A 22,154-nucleotide genomic window follows, 5' to 3' on the forward strand; every position below is an offset into this window, starting at 1 on the left:
CCTGGGCAACCTGGCAAAATCCCGTATCTACAAAAAAAAAAAAAAAAATTAGTGGAGCATGGTAACATGTGCCCCAGCCACTCAGAGGGCTGAGGTGGGAAGATCACTTGAGTCCAGGAGGTTGAGACTGCAGTGAGTACAACACTGTACTCCAGCCTTGGGGAAAAAAAAAAACATTGGAATTGGAGTCAAAACCCAGGATTCTAACCTAAGTTTCCACTGCCTCACTATGCAGTTTTTTGCAAGTAAATCTGAGAAAGTCTATCATTTAATGATGTATCTTTCAGAGATACTTTGAGGGACAAATGAGGAAGGGGAAGTTCAGATAAGTGCCTCTTACAGTTCTGACACCAAAACAATGTCCTCAAATATTTGTTGAGTGGAATGAACCGATTCACTCATTTTCTTTCCATTCTGATAACCCCTTTAATATTTATAAACCTTTCCATTCCAGTAGGTGTGTTTTTTATATATATATATATACACACACACAAACACACACAAACCACCATACTGCCTGACTTGGCACTTCATCATTATATACTATTTTGTGCTACTATGCATTGTTCCTTATCTGTCAGTTTTTGTTGTTGTTGTTACTGAGAAGAGTCTCTGTTGCCCAGGCTGGAGTGTAGTGGCACAATCTCAGCTCACTGCAGCCTCGACCTACCTGGCTCAAGCAATCCTCCTACCTCAGCCTCCTGAGTAGCTGAGACTACAGGCACGTGCCACCACGCCTGGCTAATTTTTGCATTTTTTGTAGAGACAAGAGTCTCACCATGTTGGGCAGGCTGGTTTTGAGCTCCTGGGCTCAAGCAATTCACCTGCCTTGGCCTCCCAAACTGCTAGGATAACAAGTATGAACCACCATGCCAGGCCTCTGTTAGTCTTAGTTGCTTCCCAGGTAGTTATCTCCTTGAGGACAGTACCCCTCTGTCCAAACAAATTTTAGGTTTTGCATTGCTGAAGAGCATAGCATATTGAAAAAGTTGAGGATAAAATATGATAATGTAAAATAATGTTGAAAATAAAACATTAAGTACTTTTAGTATAAGTGCTCAAAGAATATTTCTTGGCCAGGCGCGGTGGCTCAAGCCTGTAATTCCAGCACTTTGGGAGGCTGAGATGGGCGGATCACGAGGTCAGGAGATCGAGACCATCCTGGCTAACACGGTGAAACCCCGTCTCTACTAAGAAATACAAAAAATAGCCGGGCGAGGTGGCAGCGCCTGTAGTCCCAGCTACTCGGGAGGCTGAGGCCGGAGAATGGCGTGAACCCGGGAGGCGGAGTTTGCAGTGAGCTGAGATCCGGCCACTGCACTCCAGCCTGGGCTACAGAGCGAGACTCCGTCTCAAAAAAAAAAAAAAAAAGAATATTTCTTGAACAAGTGAATGAATCCACATAACCATCTTCATTAACAACACTCTCCTCCTTTCACAGTTACATCAATTATACACATGTTAACAGCACAATATTTAGATTCTCTAACTCACTGTGGCTGCATTTCAAGTATCTTGTTTAATAGCTGGTGTTTAATTATTCTTTTTTTGTTTTGTTTTTTAAATTAAGACGGGGTCTTACTATGTTGCCCAAGCTGGTCTTTAACTTGTGGCCTCAAGCGATCCTCCTACCTCAGCCTTCCAAAGTGCTGGCATTAGAGGCATAAACCACTACACCTGGCCTAACTTTCTTAATCTCCAATGCCTCTACCAATTAAAATCCAGTTTCCACCAGTCAGCAATAATCCTGTTCCTTAAAGAAACGCGGTATTCTCACATGTTCCCTATGTATTAAAAGCAATTAGGAACAATGCATTTATCCCCATTTAAACTTTCATAATATCATAGTTCTCCATAAAAAGTAAGAGATCACTGCACAAACAAAACAATTTTTTAACAGCTATGGTATTGAAGATGAGACGTTAAGGATCCCCACATTCCAGTGACCTTCCCCTTAGAAAACCCATGAGCACCCCTCCCCAGCCTTTACTTTTCACTTTTTCTCCATCTTGACACATTTATTAAATAAAATTATATACCATACATATATACCTACATATCCCAGGCAGTGGACAAATCATCATTTGAGGAGACACCAATAAAAAGACATAGTCGTAGGCCAGGCATGGTGGCTCACGCCTATAATCTCAGCACTTTGGGAGGCCGAGGCAGGTGGATTGCTTGAGTCCAGGTGTTCAAGACCAGCCTGGGCAACATAATGAAACCTATCTCTTCTAAAAATACAAAAAATTAGCCAGGCAGGGTGGTGTGTGCCTGTAGTCACAGCCACTCAAGAAGCTCAGATGGGAGAATCAACTAAGCCCAGGAAGTTGAGGTTGCAGTGACCCGAAATCACACCACTAAACTCCAGCCTGGGCAACAGAGGGAGATCCTGTCTCAAAAACAAAAAAAACAAAAAAAAAAAGGACATAGTCTCTGCCTTCAAGAAGCTTACAATTTAGTGAAGAGACGTGTAAAAAAACAATTATAGCTGGGTGCGGTGGCTCATGCCTATAATCCCAGCGCTTTGGGAGGCTGAGGCAGGAGGACCACAAGGTCAAGAGATTGAAACCATCCTGGCTAACACGGTGAAACCTGAGACCCCGTCTTTACTAAAAAATATAAAAAATTAGCCAGGCATGGTGGCGGGCACCTGTAGTCCCAGCTACTCGGGCAGCTGAGGCAGGAGAATGGTGTGAATCCAGGAGGCAGAGCTTGCAGTAAGCCAAGATCGCGCCACTGCACTCCAGCCCAGGTGACAGAGTGAGATTCTGTCTCAAAAAAAAAAAAAAATATATATATACACACACACACACACACACACACACACACACATAGTACAATGTGGCATAATGGGTGAAAATTAAAATACATACATATGAATGATAGGAGTATTAAAACAAAGTGGTGGCCGGTATGGTGGTTCACACCTGTAATCCCAGCACTTTGGGAGACAATGTAGAAGGAACGTTTGAAGTGAGGAGTTTGAGAACAGCCTAAGCAACATAGTGAAACCCTGTCTCCCGCAAAAAAATTAAAAAATAAAAATTTAGCAGTGAGCTATAATCACACCAGTGCACTTCATCCTGGGTGACATAGTGAGACTCTGTCACTAAAAAAAAAAAAAAAAAAAAAAAAAAGTTTTTTGTTTAATGATGGGGAGCCCAAACCTACCTATGGAAGTCAGTCAGTGAAGGTTTTACAGACATGATTCTTGAACTACTTCTTGTAAGGACTAGGCCTGCCATGCAGACATGCCAAGGAAAGGCATTTCAGGCCAAAGAAATACCAAGTGTAAAGGCACATAGACATTAAAAAATATGTTAATCCAGCCGGGTACAGTAGTTCACGCTTGTAATCCCAGCACTTTGGGAGGCCAAGGCGGGCAGATTATGAGGTCAGGAGTTCAAGACCAGCCTGGCCAACCCGCCTGGCCAACACAGTGAAACCCCATCTCTACTGAAAATACAAAAATAAGCTGGGTGTGGTGGTGGGCGCCTGTAATCCCAGCAACTCGGGAGGCTGAGGCAGGAGAATTGCTTGAACCCAGGAGGCGGAGGTTGCAGTGAGCCGAGACTGTGCCACTGCACTCCAGCCTGGGCAACAGAGCTAGATTTCATCTCAAAAAAAAAAAAAAAATGTTAATACTTACAGAAAGAGACTAATACTATGAGGGAGAAAAAAGAGGCCATCCTTCTTTTTCTCATCCTATGGGGCTATTTATGATGTGATGCCATTTATGACAGGCTGGGATTACAGGTGTGAGGCATCCAACCCAGCACCCCTTGATTTGTTTTGATACTCCTATCATTCATGTGTACGTATTTTTATTTTCCACCATTATACCACACTATAACTTTTTTTCACGTGGTTCCTCACTAAACTGTAAAATTCTTGAAAGCAGATACTATGTCTTTTTATTGGTGTCTCCTCAAATAATGATTTACCCACTACCTGGTACTTGATAACTGTGTGGTACATAATTTTATTGAAAAAAAATCTGTTAAGGTAGAAAGAGAGAAAAGTAAAGGCTGGGTAGAGGTGCTCATGGGTTTTCTAAGGAGAAGGTCACTGGAACGTGGGAATCCTCAACATCCCATCCCCAATATCATAGCTGTGAAAACAACTTTTTACACATTGATTTCTTACTTTTTATAGAGAAAGAACTACAATATTATAAAAGTAAGCCACATCATAAATGGCCTCATAGGCCACCCTAAAAACTTTACATTTTACTCTGTAGGAAAAAGGAAGCCAGAGAAGAACTATGAATGAAGGTAGGGAAATCATATTTGTGTATGAGAAAAAGGAACCTTTCAGCAAGGGGATGTATTAAAAGAAGGTAAACTGGAGACAAACTTATAAGGCACACTGCTTAATGGGCCAGTCCACATGAGCAATACCTAACGAAGGCCAGGCGCAATGGCTCACTCCTATAATCCCAGCACTTTGGGAGGCTGAGGTGGGCGGATCGCCTGAGGTCAGGAGTTCAAGACCAGCCTGGCCAACACGGCAAAACCCTGTCTCTAATAAAAAAAATACAGAAAAATTAGCCGAGCATGGTGGCTCATGCCTGTAATTCCAGCTACTCCAAAGGCTGAGGCAGGAGAATCACTTGAACCTAGGAGGTGGGGGTTGCAGTGAGCCAAGATCCCACCACTGCCTGGGGCAGAGAGCAAGACTCCGTCTCAAAAAAAAAAAATAAAAGTAAAAACAGGCTGGGCATAGTGGCTCACACCTGTAATCCCAGCACTTTGGGAGGCCGAGGCAATCAGGTCGCTTGAGGTCAGGAGTTTGAGAACAGCCTGGCCAACATGGCAAAACCCCACCTCTGCTAAAAATACAAAAATTAGCCGGCATCATGGCAGGCACCTGTAATCCCAGCTACTCAGGAGGCTGAGGCAGGGAGAATTCCTTGAACCCGGGAGGTGGAGGTTGTGGTGAGCTGATATCGTGCCACTGCACTCCAGCCTAGGCAACAGAGTGAGACTCCATCGCCCCAAAAAATAAAAAATAAAAAAAGTTTTTCAGTTTAAAATCATTTAGTTTAAAACTAAGTAGGGAATAAAAAAAAGTGTTAAGTTATGAATAAATGAGAAGGCACACAGAAATGAGGATGATAAGCTCAATTTTGGACATGGTCTGTTTCAGGTATCTGTGGAAGAGTCAAGTAGGCCAGCACGGTGGTTTCGCCTGTAATCCCACCACTTTGGGAGGCTGAGACAGGAGGAGTGCTTGAGCCCAGATGTTCAAGACCAGACTGGGTAACACAGGGAGACCCTCCCTCTACAAAAAATTTAAAAATTAGTCAGGTGTGGGGGTGCACACCTGTGGTCTCATCTAGTATGGAGTCTGAGGTAAGAATATGGCTGGAGCCCAGAAGATCAAGGCTGCAGTGAGCTGAGATTATGCCACTACAGCCTGGCAACAGAGTGAGACCCTGTCTCCAAAAAAACGGAGCCAGAAGAGCCAGGTAAAGATATATTCACCAGGACGAGTGTGGTGGCTCACACCTGTAATCCCAGCACTCTGGGAGGCCGAGGCAGGTGAATCACCTGAGCTCAGGAGTTCAAAACCAGGCTGGCCAACATGGTGAAACCCCGTCTCTACTAAAAATACAAAAAATTAGCCGGATGTGGTGGCGCGCACCTGTAATCCCAGTTACTCAGGAGGCTGAGGCAGAAGAATCGCTTGAACCCGGGAGGCGGAGGTTGCAGTGAGCCAAGATTGCGCCACTGCACTCCAGCCCAGGAGACAGTGCAACACTCCGTCTCAAAAAAAAAAAGATACATTCACCAAACAGTTACAAAATGAGTCAAATTTTTTTATTTTTATTTTTCTAATTTAAAAATAGGCCAGGCATGGTGGCTCACACCTGTAATCCCAGCACTTTGGCAGGCCAAGGTAGGTGGATCACCTGAGCTCAGGAGTTCAAGACCAGCCTGGCCAACATGGTGAAACCCTGCCTCTACTAAAAAGATACAAAACTTAGCTGGGCGTGGTGGCAGAAGCCTGTAATCCCAGCTACTCAGGAGGCTGAAGCAGGAGAATCGCTTTAACCCAGGAGGCGGAGGTTGCAGTGAGCTGATATCATGCCATTGCACTCTAGCCTGGGCAACAAGAGCGAAACTCTATGAAAAAAAAAAAAAAAGGCCAGGCGCGGCGGCTCATGCCTGTAATCCCAGCACTCACTTTGGGAGGAGTCCAAGGTGGGTGGATCACTTAAGGTGAGGAGTTCAAGACCAGCCTGACCAACATGGTGAAACCCCGTCTCTACTAAAAAACAGAAAAATTAGCCGGGCATGGTGGTGGGAGCCTGTAATCTCAGCTACTCGGGAGGCTGAGGCAGGAGAATCGCTTGAACCCGGGAGGCAGAGGTTGCAGTGAGCCGAGATCACGCCATTGTACTCCAGCCTGGGCAACAGAGCAGAACTCTGTCTCAAAAATAAAAAATAAGAAAATTAAACAGCTTCAGGAAGTAGGGAAATCTGACTAAATCTGAGGAAAGAAAAAAATTGATTTAGAATTTACAGTCTAGGTGAAAATGTTCCTATGCTATTCTCCATACCAATTTTTGCTTCTTTTAAACTAGCTTGTGTGTGTGTGTGTGTGTGTGTGTGTGTGTGTATGTATCAAGAAATCTAGCATATGAGTTGTGTGAGGTTTTTTATTAAATTAGGTTTTAAAAAAATTATTCATACCTGGTAAGGATAGGTACCATGTCCTGCCCACTGCCATGTTCCTTTTCCCACTGCTCCAGCAGGGTAGTGAGCTCAGCTTTGGAGTCCACATGTACCACTACTGTAGTCATGGCTTTGCCTAAGGAAGCAAAAAAAAAAAATTAAAAAAACAACCAATAAGTGAACACAAGCAAATAAAAGTGAAGAAGGGGTAGAAAAGGGATGAGAAAGCAAGAGAAATAATTAAAAAGGGAAATTTAAATTTAACCCCTTGAAACCTTTGGATTTATTTGTGGTACAGCGGAAAACTCAGGATACTCATCAAGCCTAGATACCCATTCAGTCATGATGAATAAGTACTTTCACCTTTCTCAGCCTCAGCTTCAACTGTCAAATGAGGCAAGAAGCTGGATCAAAACAGTGACTCTTAACCTTTTGAGGAGCCCCTTTGAAAATCAGACAAAAGATATGGTACCTTTCCCTCATCAAAAATGCATTTACTGCCAGGCATGGTGGCTCACGCCTATAATCCCAGCACTCTGGGAGGCTGGGGCAGGTGGATCATCTGAGGTCAGGAGTTCGGGACCAGCCTGGCCAACATGGTGAAAACCTGTCTCCACTAAAAATACAAAAATTAGCTGGGCGTGGTGGCAGGTGACTGTAATCCCAACTACTTGGGAGGCTGAGGCAGGAGAATCACTTAAACTTAGGAGGCAGAGATTGCAGTGAGCCGAGATCACACCACTGCACTCCAGCTTGGGCGACAGAGCAAGACTGTCTCAAAAAGAAAAAAAAAATAGATTTACCTAATGCCTACCTGTTATACAAAAATCCGAGGCCTAGATCTCTGAGGTTTGTGCTTACATTTTTTTAAGTACAAAATGTGGCTAAAACTATTCCTAAAAATATTTTGATCGTTAGTTCTTTGAGGGAAGTTCTACCAAAGATAAACGGCACACTCCTGGTTTTTTTTGTTTTGTTTTGTTTTGTTTTGTTTTTTGTTTTTGAGACAGAGTCTCACTCTGTCACCCAGGCTGGAGTGCAATGGCACAATCTTGGCTCACTGAAACCTCCACCTTCTGGGTTCAAGCAATTCTCCTGCCTCAGCCTCCCAAATAGCTGGGATTACAGGTGCCCGCCACCACACCTGGCTAATTTTTGTATATTTAGTAGACAGGCAGTTTTACCACACTGGCCAGGCTAATCTCGAACTCCGTTTTATGTTTTTGTTTTTTTTTTTTTTGAGACAGAGTTTCGCTCTTATTGCCCAGGTTGGAGTGCAATGACATGATCTCGGCTCACTGCAACCTCCGCCTCCCGGGTTCAAGTGATTCTCCTGCCTCGGCCTCCCAAGTAGCTAGGATTACAGGCATGCGCCACCATGCTCAGCTAATTTTTGTATTTTTAGTAGAAACAGGGTTTCACCATGTTGGTCAGGCTGGTCTCGAACTCCTGACCTCAGGTGATCTGCCCACCTCAGCCTACCAAAGTGCTGGGATTATAGGCATGACCCACCATGCCCAGCTCTGTTAATTCTTAAGGAGGCCAATAAATGAAATGGACCCTATTGCCAGCATGAAAGTGGAGAAGGAACACTATAAACTCATTTATCCTTCAAGCTTCCTAACCTCTCTCACAGCTGATTTCCTGGAAAGAAGACGCTGGAAGAGAGGCAGAGAAGGTTGGTTGGGTTGAGTGGTCAAACTAGGAATGCAGAAGGGCAGGGAGCTGAGGTGGGCTTTGGAGGTCCAAATAAGACACCCACACGCAAGAGGCTTATAAGGGGATCCAAAAGGGATAAATGAGACGCAAACATCTGACAGGTTATAGCATCAACTTCCTTATAAAAGTAGCCTTAAAAGCAAAATGTCATATTCTGCCAAGCAAAATGTGTTATCTTCTCAGAAATAGCAACCATTCCATAAAAAGAGCTTCACATCAGAAAGGAATTACTAGCTGATCTAAAATGAACACTTCTAAAGATATCTATCATAAAACCAAATAAAATACATGTAAAAGATGATATCATTATTTCATTGCATTATTGCACTGCATTGTAAAACGTAAATAATATTTGTGTTTTCATCAAGTAGACGCAATTCCAGTAGTAGTGATTCACGTCACCTGGGTTACACATAACTCCAAAGGAAAATATCTGCCCCACTCCCAAAACTGAACAAAATCAAAAAGTTTTTTGTTTTTTTTGGTTTTTTTTTTTTTTCTGTTTTGAGGTGGAGTTTCGCTCTGTCATCAGGCTGGAGCGCAGTGGTGCAATCTCGGCTCATTGCAACCTCCACCTGCTGGGTTCAAGTCATTTTCCTGCCTCAGCCTCCCGAGTAGCTGGGACTACAGGCTCGTGCCACCACACCCGGCTAATTTTTTGTATTTTTAGGAGAGACAGGGTTTCACCATGTTAGCCAGGATGGTCTCGATCTCCTGACCTCATGATCTGTCCGCCTCGGCCTCCCAAAGTGCTGGGGTTACAGCCATGAAAACCATGTCTGACAGATTTTTTTTTTTTTTAAGGGTCTCAGTGCGGTCCTAGCTCACCGCAGCAGCCTCAACCACCTGGGTCAAGGGATCCTCTCACCTCAGCCTCCAGAGTAGCTGGGATTACAGTATGTGCTGCCATGCCCAGCTTATTTTTATTTTTATTTTTATGATTTGTTCAGGTGGGGTCTCACTATTGCCCAGGCTGGTCTCAAACTCCTGGCCTCAAGTGATCCTCCTGCCTCAGCTCCCCAAAGTGCTGAAACAACAGGCATGAGCCACCACACCCTGCCACATTTTCAGACTTTCTAACCAAAGTCACAAAAAGGAAATGCTGTAGGTGTGACAGACTAATATGGACTTCTGACTTCAACCCGAGAAAACTCAGGTTGCATATTTTACTGTCTACTAACTATATATACATTGTTATTTTATTTTTTTTGAGACAGCATCTTGCTCTGTCACCCAGGCTGGAGTGCAGTGGCACGATCTTGGCTCACTGCAACCTCCACCTCCCAGGTTCAAGCAATTCTTCTGCCTCAGCCTCCCAAGTAGCTGGGACTACAGGTGCACACTAGCACACCCAGCTAATTTTTGTATTTTTAGTAGAGACAGGATTTCACCACATTGGCCAGGCTGGTCTCGAACTCCTAACCTCATGATCCGCCCACCTTGGTTCCCAAAGTGCTGGGATTACAGGTGTGAGCCACTGTGCCCGGCCTTGATATATATTTTTTTAAAACACTTTTTTTTTTTTTTTTTTTAAGACAGAGTCTCATTCTGTCACCAGGCTGGAATGCAGTGGCGTAATCTCGGCTCACTATAACCTCCGTATCTCAGATTCAAGCGATTCTCCCACCCCAGCCTCCCAAGTAGCTGGGATTACAGGCGCGCGCCACCACATCCAGCTAATTTTTGTATTTTTAGTAGAGACGGGGTTTCACCATGTTGGCCAGGCTGGTCTCAATCTCTTGACCTCATGATCCGCTCACCACGGCCTCCCAAAGTGCTGGGATTATAGGCGTGAGCCACTGCACCCGGCCAAAACAAACTTTTTATTTGGAGTAATTTTAGATTCACAGAAAAGCTGCAAAGATAACAGTGTTCCCACATACCTCTCACCCAGTTCAGTTTTCGCTAACGTTACCATCTTATAGTGGTACACTATCAAAATTAAGAAACCAGCATTGTTACATTATTAACTAAGCTCCAGACCTGATCCAGATTTCACCATTTTTCAAATCATGTGCTTTGTTCCACGATCTCATCTAGGATACACTGCATTCAGCTGTCATGTCTATCTAGTGTCCTGTGGTCTATGATGGATAGTTTGATGGATAGTTTGGGGGCTTGTCTTTGTTTTACATGACCTTGACAATCCTGAAGAGTACAAGCCAGGCTGGTAGAATGTGGCAACAATTTAACCAATTCTTTCTTTATCCTCTCTTTCCTCTCTCCTCTTTCTCTGTCTCTCTCCTCTCTTTCTCTCTCTCTCCTCTCTTTTTCTCTTTTTTAAAGACGGGGTCTCCCTGCCATGTTGCCTAGGCTGGTCTTGAACTCCTGGGCTCAAGCAATATTCCTGCCTCAGCCTCCCAAAGTGCTAGGATTACAGGGATGAACCACCATGCCCAGCCTATCAAATTTTTTTTTTTTTTTTTTTTTTTTTGGAGATGGAGTCTCGCTCTGTTGCCCAGGCTGGAGTGCAGAGGTGTGAACTTGGCTCACTGCAACCTCCCCCTCCCAGGTTCCAGCGATTCTCCTACCTCAGCTTCCCGAGTAGCTGGGACTACAGGCATGTGCCACCACGCCCAGCTAATTTTTGTATTTTTAGTAGAGACGGGGCTTTACCATGTTGGCCAGGCTGGTCTTGAACTCGTGACCTCAGGCAATCCGCCTGCCTCGGCATCCCAAAATGCTGGCATTACAGGCATAAGCCACTGCACCAGGCCTACCAAACATTTAAAGAAGAATTAACACCAATCCTTCTCAAACTTCTCCAAAACCTGACGAGGAAAGACACTTTCTAATTCATCCATGAAGCCATCATCACTGACATCAAAGCCAAATAAAGATATCACAAGAAAAGAAAGCCACAGCCGGATATCCTTTATGACCGTACACATAAAAATCCTCAACAAAATACTAGCAAACAGAATCCAACAGTGTATTAAGAAAATTAAGGCCAGGCACGTGGCTCACGCCTATAATCCCAGCACTTTGGGAGGCCAAAGCAGGTGGATCATCAGGTCAAGAGTTCAAGACCAACCTGGTCAACATGGTGAAACCCTGTCTCTACTACAAATACAAAAGTTAGGACTGGCATAGTGGCTCACGTCAGCAGTTTGGGAGGTCAAGGCGGGCAGAACACCTGAATTCAGGAGTTCCAGACCACCCTGGCCAACATGCTGAAACCCTATCTCTACTAAAAACACAAAAATTAGCCAGACATGGTGGCATGCGCCTGTAATCCCAGCTACTTGGAAGGCTGAGGCAGGAGAATCGCTTGAACCTAGGAGACAGAGGTTGCAGTGAGCCAAGATCGCACCACTGCACTCCAGCCTCGGTGACAGAGCGAGACTTCGTCAAAAAAAAAAAAAAAATTATCCGGGGGTGGTGGTGCGCGCCTGTCATCCCGGCTACTCAGGAGGCTGAGGCAGAATTGCTTGAACCTGGGAGGCGGAGGTTGCAGTGAGCCGAGATCATGCCACTGCACCCCAGCCTGGGCAACAGAGCGAGACTCCATCTCGGCGCGGGGGGCGGGGGGGAAGGTAATGCTCAATAAACTAGGAACAGAAGAGACCTCTTACAACATGATAAAGGGGATTATGAACAACCCACAACTAACATTATACTCAATGATGAAAGACGGAAAGCTTTGCCCCAAAAATCAGAAACAAGACAAGAATGTCTGCCTTTGCTACTTCTATTAAAACACTGTACTGGAGTCCTCGGCCTGGCGTGGTGACTCACACCTGTAATCTCGGCACTTTGGGAGGCCGAGGCAGGCATCACTTGAGACTAGGAGTTTGAGACCAGCCTGGCCAACATGGTGAAATCTCATTTCCAATAAAAATATAAAATTAGCAGGGCATGATGGGGCACACCTGTAATCCCAGATATTCATGAGGCCGAGGCATGAGAATTGCTTGAACTGAAGAGGCAGACATTGCAATGAGCCACAATTGTGCCACTGCAGTCCGGCCTGGGCGACAGAGTGAGACTCCATCTCAAAAAACAAAACAAAAATACTACACTCTACTAGGGTCCTAGCCAGAGTAATTAGGCAAGAAAAAGAAATATAGGCTGGGCACGGTGGCTCATGCCTGTAATCTCACAACTTTGGAAGGCCGAAGCGGGAGGATCATGAGGTCAGGAGTTCAAGATCAGCCTGGCCAACATGGTGAAACCCCGTCTATACTAAAAATACAAAAATTAGCTGGGCATGGTGGTGTGCACCTGTAATTCCCAGCTACAGGGGAGACTGAGGCAGGAGAATGGCTTGAAACCAGGAGCGGACGGAGGTTGCAGTGAGCCGAGATTGCACCACTGCAATCCAGCCCAGGTGACAGGCAAGACTCCGTCTCAAAAGAAAAAAAAAAGTCTGTATGTGTCTGTGTGTGTGTGTGTGTGTGTGTGTGTGTGTGTGTGTATGGTATCCAAGTGGAAAAGAAAGGAGTAAAATTATCTTTATTCCCAGATGACATAATCCATATATAGAAAATCCTGAAGAATCCACATAAAAATTATTAGAATAAATGAATTCAGCAAAGTTGTAGGGTACAAGAGCAACACGCAAAAATCAGTTGTACTGCTAAACAGTAGCCAAGAACAATATGAAAGTAAATAAAGAGAACAATTTCATTTACAATAGCACCAAAAATATACAAAATAGAAACAAATTTAATTTAAAAGGCACAAGGCCGGGAAGGGTGGCTCACACCTGTTAATCCCAGAACTTTAGGAGGCCAAGGTGGATGGATTGCTTGAGCTCAGGAATTCAAGTCCAGCTGGGGCAACATGGCAAAACCTAGTCTTTACAAAAAAGGCAAAAAATTAGCCAGGCATGGTATGAAACTGTACAAGGTGTGCACCTGTACTCCCAGCTACTTGGCAGGCTGAGGTGGGAGAACCACCTGAGCCCAGAAAGTTGAGGCTGCAGTGAGCCAAGATCATACCACTGCACTCTAGCATGGAAGACACAGTGGGACCCTGTCTCGACAACAAAAAAGGCACAAACACAAGACTTGTATACTGAAAACTACAAAACATTGCTGGAGTCAATTCATGATGACCTAAATTTTAAATAACCTAAACAAAAAAGATATCCTGTGTTCACAGATTAGAAAGCTTAGTATCAAGATGGTAATACACTCCAACGTGGTCTACAAATTAAATGCAATCGCTATCAAAATCCCAATGACAGATCAGGCTTGGTGGCTCACGCTTGTAATCCCAGCACTTTGGGAGGCCAAGGCAGGTGGATCATGAGGTCAAGAGATTGAGACCATTCTGGGCAATATGGTGAAACCCCATCTCTAGTAAAAATACAAAAATTAGCTGGGTGCGTTGGCAGGCACCTGTAATCCCAGCTACTCGGGAGGCTGAGGCAGGAGAATCACTTGAACCCAGGAGACAGAGGCTGCAGTGAGCCAAGATTGCGTCACTGCACTCCAGCAAAGCAACAGACTGAGACTCCGTCTCAAAAACAAAAAAAAAAGTTGGAAAAATCACACTTCTGATTTCAAAACTTGCTACAAAACTATAGTAAATGGAACAGCATGGCACTGACATAAGGATCAACGTATAGACAAACACAATAGAATTGATAATCCAGCAATAAGCACTCACATTTATGATCAATTTTCTTTTTTTTTTTTTTTTTTTGAGACAGAGTCTCGCTCTGTTTCCCAGGCTGGAGTTGCAGTGGCCGGATCTCAGCTCACTGCAAGCTCCGCCTCCCGGGTTCACGCCATTCTCCTGCCTCAGCCTCCCGAGTAGCTGGGACTACAGGCGCCGCCACCTCGCCCGGCTAGTTTTTTGTATTTTTTAGTAGAGACGGGGTTTCACCATGTTCACCAGGATGGTCTTGATCTCCTGACCTCGTGATCCACCCGTCTCGGCCTCCCAAAGTGCTGGGATTACAGGCTTGAGCCACCGCGCCCGGCCATGATCAATTTTCAATAAGCATACCAAGACCATTCAATAGGAAAAAAGTATTTTCTTTTTTTTTCTTTTCTTTTTTTTTTTTCTGAGACGGAGTCTTGCTCTGTTGCCCAGGCTAGGGTGCAGTGGCCGGATCTCAGCTCACTGCAGGCTCCGCCTCCCGGGTTTACGCCATTCTCCTGCCTCAGCCTCCCGAGTAGCTGGGACTACAGGCGCCCGCCACCTCATCCGGCTACTTTTTTGTATTTTTTAGTAGAGAGGGGTTTCACTGTGTTAGCCAGGATGGTCTCAATCTCCTGACCTCGCCATCCGCCCATCTCGGCCTCCCAAAGTGCTGGGATTACAGGCTTGAGCCACCGTGCCCGGCTGGAAAAAAGTATTTTCAATAAGTAGTGCTGCCCGGGCACAGTGGCTCACGCCTATAATCCCAGCACTTTGAGAGACCGAGACAGGCAGATCACTTGAGCAGGAGTTCGAGACCAGACTGGCCAACATGGTGAAACTCCGTCTCTACTAAAATACAAAAATTAGCCGGGGGATGGTGGCGCACGTGTAACCCCAGCTACTCAGGGGGCTGAGGCAGGAGAACTGCTTGAAGCCAGGAGGCGGAGGTTGTGGTGAGCCGAGATAGAGCCACTGCCCTCCAGCCTGGGCGACAGAGCGAGACTCTGTCTCAAAAAAAAAAAAACACAAAAAAAAGTACTGATGAGGCTGGGCGCGGTGGCTCACGTCTGTAATCCCAGCATCGTGGGAGGCCGAGGTGGGCAGATCAGGAGGTCAGGAAATCGAGACCATCCTGGCCAACATGGTGAAACCCCATCTCTACTAAAATACAAAAAATTAGTCAGGTGTGGTGGCACACGCCTGTAGTCCCAGCTACTGGGGGGCTGAGGGAGGGGAATCGCTTGAACCTGGGAGGCAGAGGTTGCAGTGAGCTGAGACTGTGCCACTGGACTCCAGTCTGGTGACAGAGCAAGACTCGTCTTAAAAAAAAAAAAAAAAAAGTAGTCCTGAGACAATTGGATATTATCACACAAAACAGTGAAGTTGGATCTTTGCCTCACAGTATACGCAAAAATGGGCCAAGTGCTTTGGCTCATGCCTATAATCCAACACTTTAGCCAGATCACCTGAGGTTAGGAGTTTGAGACAAGCACGGCCAACAAGTTGAAACCCATCTATACTAAAAATACAAAAAATAGCCCGGCATGGTGGCGGGCACCTGTAATCCCGGCTACTCAGGAGGCTAAGACAGGAGAATCACTTGAACTCGGAGGGGACAGAGGTTGCCCACTGCGCACCAACCTGGGCAAAAGGGTGAGACTCCTTCTTAAAAAAAAAAAAAAAAAACCAGCCAAGAAACACATGAAAGATACTCAACATCAGTCACTAGGGAACTGCAAATCAAAACCACAATGAGCTATCACCTCTCACCTACTAAGATGACTATAGTTTAAGAAATGAGAAAATATAAGCATTGGCAAGCATGTGAAGAAACTGGAACACATATTGCTGGTAGAAATGTAAAAGAGTATAGTAGTTATAAAAAACAGTTTGGGACTCTCTCAAAAAGCTGTAGGGTTTTTTTTTTAAGTCACATGTAGAATTACTATACGACCCAGCAATTTCACTACTAGATATATATCCAAAAGAACTGAAAACAGGGCTGGGTGTGGTGGCTCACACCTGTAATCCCAGCACTTTGGGAGGCTGAGGCGAGCAGATTACCTAAGGTCAGGAGTTTGAGACCAGCCTCACCAACATGAAAAAACTCCATCTCTACTAAAAACACAAAATTATCTGGGCATGGTGGCACATGCCTGTAATCCCAGCTACTGGGGAGGCTGAGGCAGGAGAATCACTTGAACCCAGGAGACAGAGGCTGCAGTGAGCCAAGGTCACACCACTGCACTCCAGCCTGGGCTACGAGAGCAAAACTCCATCTCAGGAAAAAAAAAAAAAAAAAGGGAATTCAAACAAAGACTTATACATAAATGTTCAGGGTAGCATTATTCACAATAGCCAAAAAGTAGAAACAACCTAAAAAGTCCATCACCAGATGAACAGATAAACAAAATGTGGTATATTCATACAATGGAATATTCAGCCATAGAAATGAAGGAAGTAGTAACATGCTATAGATGTGGAAAAACCTTGAAAACAGTAAGTGAAAGAAACCAGACCCAAAAGGGCACATATTGTATGATTCTATTAATATAAAACACTGAAGGCTGGGCGCGGTGGCTCACACCTGTAACCCCAGCACTTTTGGAGGTCAAGGTGAGTGGATCACGAGGTCTGGAGTTCGAGACAAGCCTAGTCAAGATGATGAAACCTCATCTCTACTAAAAGTAAAAAAATAAGCCAGGCGTGGTGGTGTGCGCCTGTAGTGCCAGCTACTCAGGAGGCTGAGGCAGAAGCATTGCTTGAACCCGGGAGGCGGAGGTTGCAGTGAGCCAAGATCACGCTGCTGCACTCCAGCCTGGGCGACAGAAAGAGATTCCGTCTCATTAAAAAAAAAAAAAAAAAAAAAAAAACCTTGAAATAGGTATACCAATATACAGAAAGCTAACTAGTAGTTGCCAAGGGCTTGAAGAAGGGGGAAAATGGGTAGTGACTGCTAAACGGGTATGAGGTTTCCTTTTAAGGTGATAAAAACATTCTAGAAGTAGAAAGATAACAGTTGCACGACACTGTGAATCTACAAATGCCACTGATTTGTACACTTCAAAATGGGTAGTGGTTAATTTTATGCTATGTAAATATACCACAAATTTTTAATGAGAAAAGAATTGATCCAGAAGAGACTGCTTCTTAGATAACTTAAGCAGTTAGCTTACTAGAGCACATAAAGACATGATTTTTAAAAAAACACTACCTCTAATAAAGATGAATTCAAGGGCATTAAAACACTAAAATTTTATATTTTTTAAATTTTTTAATTTTTATTATTTTGTAGAGACAGGGTCTCGCTATGTTGCCCAGGCTGGTCTCAAGTTGCTGGGCTCAAGCAATCCTCTCCACTTGGCCTTCCAAATTACTAGGATTGTACACATGAGCCACCATGCCTGGTCTAAAACACTAAAATTTTAGAGTTCAACTTAGAAACATATACATATATACTTCTGGTATCATTTTCAGAACTTCCAACTAATCTATGCCTCAAGATAATTATAACTTTGGGAATAAGGCCAGGCGTGGTGGCTCACGCCTGTAATCCCAGCACTTTGGGAGGCTGAGGTGCGGATCACAAGGTCAGGAGATCGAGATCATCCTGGCTAACATGGTGAAACCCCGTCTCTACTAAAAAATACAAAAAATTAGCCGGGCGTGGTGGCAAGAGCCTGTAGTCCCAGCTACTCAGGAGGCTGAGGCAGGAGAATGGCATGAACCCAGGAGGCAGAGCTTGCAGTGAGCCGAGATTGCGACACTGTACTCCAGCCCGGGTGACAGAGCGAGACTCCGTCTCAAAAAAAAAAAAAAAAAAACCTTTGGTGGGAATAACCATTTGCCCAAGGAAAATATAAACCTTAGTGAGACCTTGTCTCTATTATTTAAAAAAATAATAAAAAATAGGCCAGGCGTGGTGGCTCATGCCTGTAATCCCTGCACTTTGGGAGGTCGATGTGGGTGGATCATCTGAGGTCAAGAGTTCGAGACCAGTCTGGCCAACATGATGAAACCCCGTCTCTACTAAAAATACAAAAAATTAGCCAGACGTGGTGGCAGGCGCCTGTAATCCCAGCTACTCGGGAGGCTGAGGCAGGCGAATCGCTTGAACCCGGGAGGCAGAAGTTGCAGTGAGCCAAGATCGCACCACTGCACTCCAGCCTGGGCGACAAGAGCAAAACTCCATCTCAAAAAAATATTAATAATAATAAAGAATAAAAAAATATAAAGGCAAGGCGTGGTGGTTCACACTTGTAATGCCAGCACTTTGGGAGGCTGAGGTGGGAGGATCACTTGAGCCCAGGGGTTTGAGACCAACCTGGGTAACAGTGAGACCTTGTCTCTATTATTTAAATACATAAAGGAAAATATAAACTTATAATAGACTTAATAATAGCAATGTGAATTAATTTAGTATCAATGAAAACAGTCAGCAACTGGGTGTGCTGGCTCACACTTGTAATCCCAGCACTTTGGAAAACCTAGGTGGGCAGATCACCTGAGCCCAGGAGTTTGAGACCAGCCTGGGCAACACATGATGAAATCCTGCCTCTATGAAAAAAATTTAAAAATTAGTAATAGTAGTACCTACTTCAATGTTTGTTTTTTAGTTTTGATTTTTTGTTTTGTGAGACGGAATCTCGCTCTGTTGCCCAGGTTGGAGTGCAGGGGCGCAATCTCTGCTCACTGCAACCTGTAGTTCCAGCTACTCAGGGAGGCTAAAGCAAGAGAACTGCTTGAGCCTAGGAGGTGTAGGCCACAGTGAGTCATGACTGCACCACCGTACTCCAGCCAGAGCAAAAGTGCGAGACCTTGTCTCAAGAAAAAAAAAAAAAAAAGGCTGGGCACAGTGGCTCATGCCTGTAATCCCAGCTCTTTGGGAGGCCAAGGCAGGCAGATCACCTGAGGTTGGGAGTTTGAGACCAGCCTGACCAACATGAAGAAACCCCGTCTCTACTAAAAACACAAAATTAGGCCGGGCACAATGGCTCACGCCTGGTAATCCCAGCACTTTGGGAGGCCGAGGCCGGTGGATCACAAGGTCAGGAATTCGAGACCAGCCTGGCCAACATAGTGAAACTGCGTCTCTACAAAAATACAAAAAAAATTAGCCAGGCATGGTGGCACGTGCCTGTAATCCCAGCTACTCGGGAGGCTGAGGCAGGAGAATCACTTGAACCCAGGAGGCAGAGGTTGTGGGGAGCCGAGATCGCACCACTACACTCCAGTTTGGGCAACAAGAGCAAAAAGACAGTCATCTTCACCTTGTTATGCCCAAGACAGTGAGGATGCATTACTCAAGTTCTTAAGTGAGTTATTTAAGTGCTATGAAGAAATGATGGTCTGTCCAATGGTGACACATAGTTACCAATTAGTGAATATCTAGTATGGAACAGACATTGAGTAAGTAATTTACTACACTTACATTATTCTGAATTTTCACAACCATCCTACCCTTTTTTACACATGAGGAAACAAGCTCCGAGAGGTCCCCAAGACCAGCTAGTACTAGGTAGAAAAAGTATTTCAAGGATTCAAATCCCAATTCTGCTGACATACCTGTGAAGTCTTGGTTATTTAACTTCTCCAAATCTCAATTTCCTTATCTGTAAGATGGAAACAGTTGTTGTGCGGGGTTAAATGACAATATTGTCCCCATGGTGGGATAATACAAAGCCTCAAGAAATACTTATGTAAAATTTCCTTATCCTAACAAGTGTCTGCTAGCGTAGTCCACAAAATAAATATATAGATACCACACACAAAAACAGAAAAAATATGGCATAATATTAACAATTGTTTGCCGGGCACAATGGCTCATGCCTGTAATCCTAGCACTTTGGGAGACTGAAGTGGGTGGATTACTTGAGGCCAAAGTTCAAGACCAGACTGGCCAAAATGGCAAATCCGCATCTCTACTAAAAATAAAAAAATTAGCCAGGCGTGGTAGCACACACCTGTAATCCCTAGCTACTCCAGAGGCTGAGGCATGAGAATCACTTGAACCCGGGAAGCGGAGGTTGCAGTGAGCGGAGATCATGCCACTGCACTCCAGCCTGGGCAACAGGGCAAGACTCCGTCTCAAAAAAAAAAAAAAAAATTAAAAACTTGCCAGGCACAGTGGCTCAAGCCTGTAATCCCAACACTTTGGAAGGCCAAGTCGGGAGGATTACTTGAGGTCAGTTGGGCAACATTTCGAGACACAGTCTACACAAAAATTTAAAAATTACCCAATCATGGTAGCCTGTGCCTGCAGTCCTAGTTACTCAGGAGGCTGAGGCAGCAGGCTCCTTTGAGTCCAGGAGTTAGAGGCTGCAATGAGTTATGATCACACTCGAGACCATCCTGGCTAACACACTGAAACCCTGTCTCTACAAAAAATTAGCCGGGCGTGATGTCAGGCGTCTGTAATCTCAGCTACTCAGGAGACTGAGGCAGGAGAATGGCGTGAACCTAGGAGGCGGAGCTTGCAGTGAGCCGAGATCGCATCACTGCACTCCAGCCTGGGCGACAGAGCGAGACTCTGTCTCAAAAAAAAAAAAAAAAAGGGTTATGATCACACCACTGCACTCCAGCCTAGGCTACAGAGCAAGATCCTGTATCTAAAAAAAAAACAGTCTAGGTGTAGTGGCTCGTGCCTGTAATTCCAACACTTTGGGAGGTTGACAAGGGAGGATCACTTGAGTTCCAGACCAGCCTGGGCAACACAGTAAGACTACTGTCTCTACAAAAAATAAATGAATAAAAATAAAAAATTTAAAAACTGTATAATAGGCAGAACAGTAAAACACTGTACTCAGCAACTACCCAAGAGGTACTGAGCAAAAAATGATTTCCCTACACTCCCCAAATTCTCTATTATCTCAACATCCAAATATATATACCTACTCAAAAATGGGTAATGAATAACTGCTATATAGAAAACCCAAATGTTCACATCATTAAGAAAAATACTAAATCGATTCCTAAAGTCTACATATACACACATAAACATTAAAGGTAAACTCCAGTAAGCTGGAAAAAGAAAATGAAGGATATTACCAATTAACCTCTCATTCTGTACATTAACAATGCATTTTGAACAGGAAGATGCTACTAACATAAAAAATTAAAACGTGTAAAGACTAATTAAAAGGCTTCATCGAAAAAACAGGGTAAGGAAAAACCGAGACCAACATGACGTGGCCAAGGACAAGTCATTTCTGACTCAAAAATAACTAATACAAACACTCCAAAACTATTTCCTCAACAAATGGAAAACCAGAGCGCTGCCACTGCAGTAAGAGGAAGCCAGACAGAAAACCGTCTAGGAAGTGAAGTTGTGAAGCAAACGCTTCTGAAACCCCAGTTGAAAACTACTATAACCCCCGGAAACAGACTCCCGGGAAGTTTGGCGGGCACTCTGAGGTTTGACTCCAGGCTGCGGGACCCGCACACCTCTTTCCAACCCTTCCCTTCTTCATGGGGATGAGAGGAGTGACCAGAAAGCTCCGCCCCCGTCGCAAGGTCCAAGAGCCGGGCGGGTGCAGGGAGAGGTGGCACGAGGCCGAGAGACTGGAGAGCCCGCCCAGGTGACTGGAGCCGGAGGCGGAGACACAGTCCGTGAAGGGGCCCGCCGTATAGTACGGAAGATGGAGCCCCCCCAAGCCCGTACGGAACAGAGACTAGGAAGATTGGAAGGGAAAAGATGACAAGGGATATGACATGCGCCCCTCCCTCCAGGTAGGGGCTGACACACCCCGCCCCCCCACTCCGGGCGGAAGAGTTACTCTCGGGAAGCTTCTCGTGGGGAGTGGAGGAAGAACGTGGAGGCCCCGCCCCCGGGACAAGAATCAGGAGGAGGAAAAGTCCTGTCAGGCCCCGGGCCCAGCCTCCCGGCTGACCGGCCCGCCCCCTCCTCGCCGGCGGCCCAAGCAGGTGCCGCCCCTCCCCCAGCCCGGCGCCCACTCTGCCGCCCGGCCAGCCACGCGCCCTGCCTCCTCGCGCCCCTCCCGTAGAGTCGCCTCCCTCCATTTCCCACTCACCGTCCGAGGCGGCTCCGCCACTGCCCCCCCGCGACCCCGCCAGTGGCCACAGTTCACACACACAGCCTCAGGTCCCGCACTCACTCTTCACTCACATACACACACAGCGCGACCACGGCTCCACAGC

The 22,154-nt window shown here is 45.3% G+C and overlaps 1 protein-coding gene across 4 annotated transcripts in view; it reads right to left on the minus strand.

Annotated features, from left to right (window-relative positions):
- Positions 1-22,154, minus strand: part of DCAF1 (DDB1 and CUL4 associated factor 1) — a 99,909-nt gene extending 77,755 nt beyond the window's left edge. For 2 of the 4 annotated variants that reach the window (XM_074032351.1, XM_045384861.3), the window contains exons 1-3: positions 22,028-22,154; positions 19,563-19,609; positions 6,702-6,819 (exon numbers count right to left, since the gene is read on the minus strand). Coding sequence is in view for 2 of the 4 variants with exons in the window: in XM_045384861.3 (XP_045240796.1) it covers positions 6,702-6,811 (110 nt within the window). In the remaining 2 variants the exon portion in view is untranslated. The remainder of the gene's footprint in view (positions 1-6,701; positions 6,820-19,562; positions 19,610-22,027) is intronic. The other 2 variants (XM_065540646.2, XM_045384860.3) reach the window with 1 other exon arrangement.

The sequence above is a fragment of the Macaca fascicularis genome, chromosome 2, assembly GCF_037993035.2.
Source record: "Macaca fascicularis isolate 582-1 chromosome 2, T2T-MFA8v1.1".
Taxonomy (NCBI): domain Eukaryota; kingdom Metazoa; phylum Chordata; class Mammalia; order Primates; family Cercopithecidae; genus Macaca; species Macaca fascicularis.